Source organism: Mesitornis unicolor, unplaced genomic scaffold (assembly GCF_000695765.1).
Source record: "Mesitornis unicolor isolate BGI_N332 unplaced genomic scaffold, ASM69576v1 scaffold21878, whole genome shotgun sequence".
NCBI classification, from domain to species: domain Eukaryota; kingdom Metazoa; phylum Chordata; class Aves; order Mesitornithiformes; family Mesitornithidae; genus Mesitornis; species Mesitornis unicolor.
In genome coordinates, this window is record NW_010200074.1 from 105,606 (window position 1) to 108,003 (window position 2,398).

General features: G+C 38.1%; 1 protein-coding gene across 1 annotated transcript in view; it reads left to right on the plus strand.

Moving 5' to 3' along the window:
- The window catches only part of RFC3 (replication factor C (activator 1) 3, 38kDa), a 6,561-nt gene extending 4,763 nt beyond the window's left edge, over nt 1–1,798 (plus strand). The window contains exons 5-7 of the mRNA XM_010189635.1: nt 996–1,177; nt 1,429–1,565; nt 1,696–1,798. Of these exons, the coding sequence (XP_010187937.1) occupies nt 996–1,177; nt 1,429–1,565; nt 1,696–1,798 (422 nt within the window). The remainder of the gene's footprint in view (nt 1–995; nt 1,178–1,428; nt 1,566–1,695) is intronic.
- The last annotated feature ends 600 nt before the right edge of the window (nt 1,799–2,398 follow it).

Sequence of the window (2,398 nt, forward strand, 5' to 3'; positions counted from 1 at the left end):
ACATTTAACAACCTTCCATTCTCTTTCCACTGTGGAAATATCTTGAGTGTTTAAATACTCAGTATGAGGTTGTCTTGTGTGTTGGTTTCTTTGGCGGACAGAGTGTAGTTGAATGACTGTGGCTGGGCAGAGGGAGCTGCAATTTCTGCTGTCTTTTTCCCAAGTTTGCCATTGAAATGCGCTGGAGCTTAGTTTAATGATCCGCAGTAGTAGCTGAGTTATGAGCTACTGAGGCTTAATATTGAGTTGAGGGGCAGGATAACTTTATGGCAAATGATGCTGTGTAAGTCAGAAGAGAAATGGGATGAGAAAGAGAAATGAGATAATGGGCAGACTTGTTCCTCCAGGCTGTTCTTACTGGACTGTTCATAGTACTGAAGTGAGCTATCTATGAGTTGCCTATGGAGGAACCTGCAGAAGGTAGCTGGTTAGGTTAGCTGCTTTTTATTAGGTGTCTCCTGATTGTTCTGAAGCATTTTTGAAATATGGTTGTTTGTTTTGTTTTTTCTTTAAAAGACCATGGAAAGATGCTACAACCACAGTAGCAAGGCAGCTTTCTGCTTAAGACATAGGCTTTTAAATGTAAAATGTATTGAGGAGAGTATTCAGTAAGTTAGTGCTTTTTGATATGCTATTATGCAGTACATTCTTTTTGCATATTTTACTTAAAAATTCCTTCAAAGAGTTAATTACTAATTACCGAAGTGAAAGCTTCCACACCTAAGTGGACTGTTTCTTGACACTGAAGTGCTGCAGGCCCTGCTCTGAAGAAACTGACATTCTAGGATGTGAATATAGAGTGTGAAGGAGCAGAAGATGATACAGTCTAAAAGGCATGCAGGTTGTCTTAATTTTTATTTTCCTACCTGTGGAACCATGCTGCCTTTTTCTGCTTGTATCACTTATTTGGCATTACTGCTTGTATGTCAGAATACTCGTTCTCTTAGGAAGATTTTATTAATATAAAAAACTCAGTATTTTTAATTCTTTTTCAGTGGTGCTGTTAACAGAAGTCGACAAACTCACTAAAGATGCTCAGCATGCTTTGCGAAGAACAATGGAGAAGTACATGGCAACCTGCAGGTTGATCCTGTGCTGCAACTCCATGTCAAAAATTATAGGACCTATTCAAAGCAGATGCCTGGCTGTACGAGTGCCCGCTCCCAGCATTGAAGATGTATGTTGATACAGAAAAAAAGAAAAAAAAAGTTATTTAAAACTTCTTACTAGATAAATATTTCATAAGTCCGCAGCAAGAACTTTAGCTCTAGAAAATGATGTAGTTTCTCTTTGTGGTGGGTGACTTGTCAAGCATGGCTTAAAAAAAACTGGTCTGTCTCTGGTCCAGAAGTGTTTCAAGCCTGAGAATCTGTAGGTGCTAAGCTGTTTGCTAAATGTTGCACTCCCTGCTGTCTGTTTCCCATCTAGATCTGCCATGTCTTGACCAGTGTGTGTAAGAAAGAAGGCCTGACTCTTCCGCCGGAACTGGCTCAAAGGCTTGCAGAGAAATCTGGCAGGAATCTTCGGAAAGCACTACTCATGTGTGAGTCCTGCAGAGTACAACAGTAAGTCACTGCTAAAAGTAATGTAAATTACACTATCGGATATATAAATGAACTTACTTCTGAGGCCTTGCTAGAATAGGTGATGGTTTACTTTGATTTCGTTTTTTTTAAAAATACTATTATTATGTAGGTATCCTTTTACTGCTGATCAAGACATTCCTGAGATGGACTGGGAAGTATATTTGAGAGAAACTGCAAATGCTATTGTTGGTCAACAGACACCACAAAGGTAGGTGAATACACTTGCTTGCAGTTGTAAATTATGTTTTTGATCTACTCTTGAACCTTAAAAAGGGTTATATTTTAAAATGTGTCATCTTTACTTTAGTAAAGGAAGTGAGCTTTAAAATTACCAGAGGAGGCTGAATGAGCTTCAAAAACTGAAACAATTTTTAGTTTTCTTGGTTGAGGTTTTGTAATAGAAAATAAGCTTAGTTGTAGGTTGTGATGTCTTTTTGGTTTGTTTTGGGTTTGTTGTTTTGGTTTGGGTTTTTTTCCCTCCTTTGGATGTGTGTGAGGGATTTTTTGGTTTTTTGTTTTTATTTAAGGCTTCTGTTTCACCATCTTTTGCATAACACATCTTTGTAAAAGTACTGGAAATGAGAAATCATTGGTTTTTTTTAAAGCATGTTAGGAGCTGCCCCATTTATCCATCTCAGTGTCACACACAGCCTGATCCTTTTAGCCTGTTCCATGTAATACATGAGATGTCACTTAAATGCTTGTAGCCTTTGACGTCCTGAAATCAAAAGTTAAGAGCTGATAACTGTGTCACTTCGTGCCACCTAATCATCTTACACTGTCTTGTAAACTATGAAGACAGAAAAAGAGTG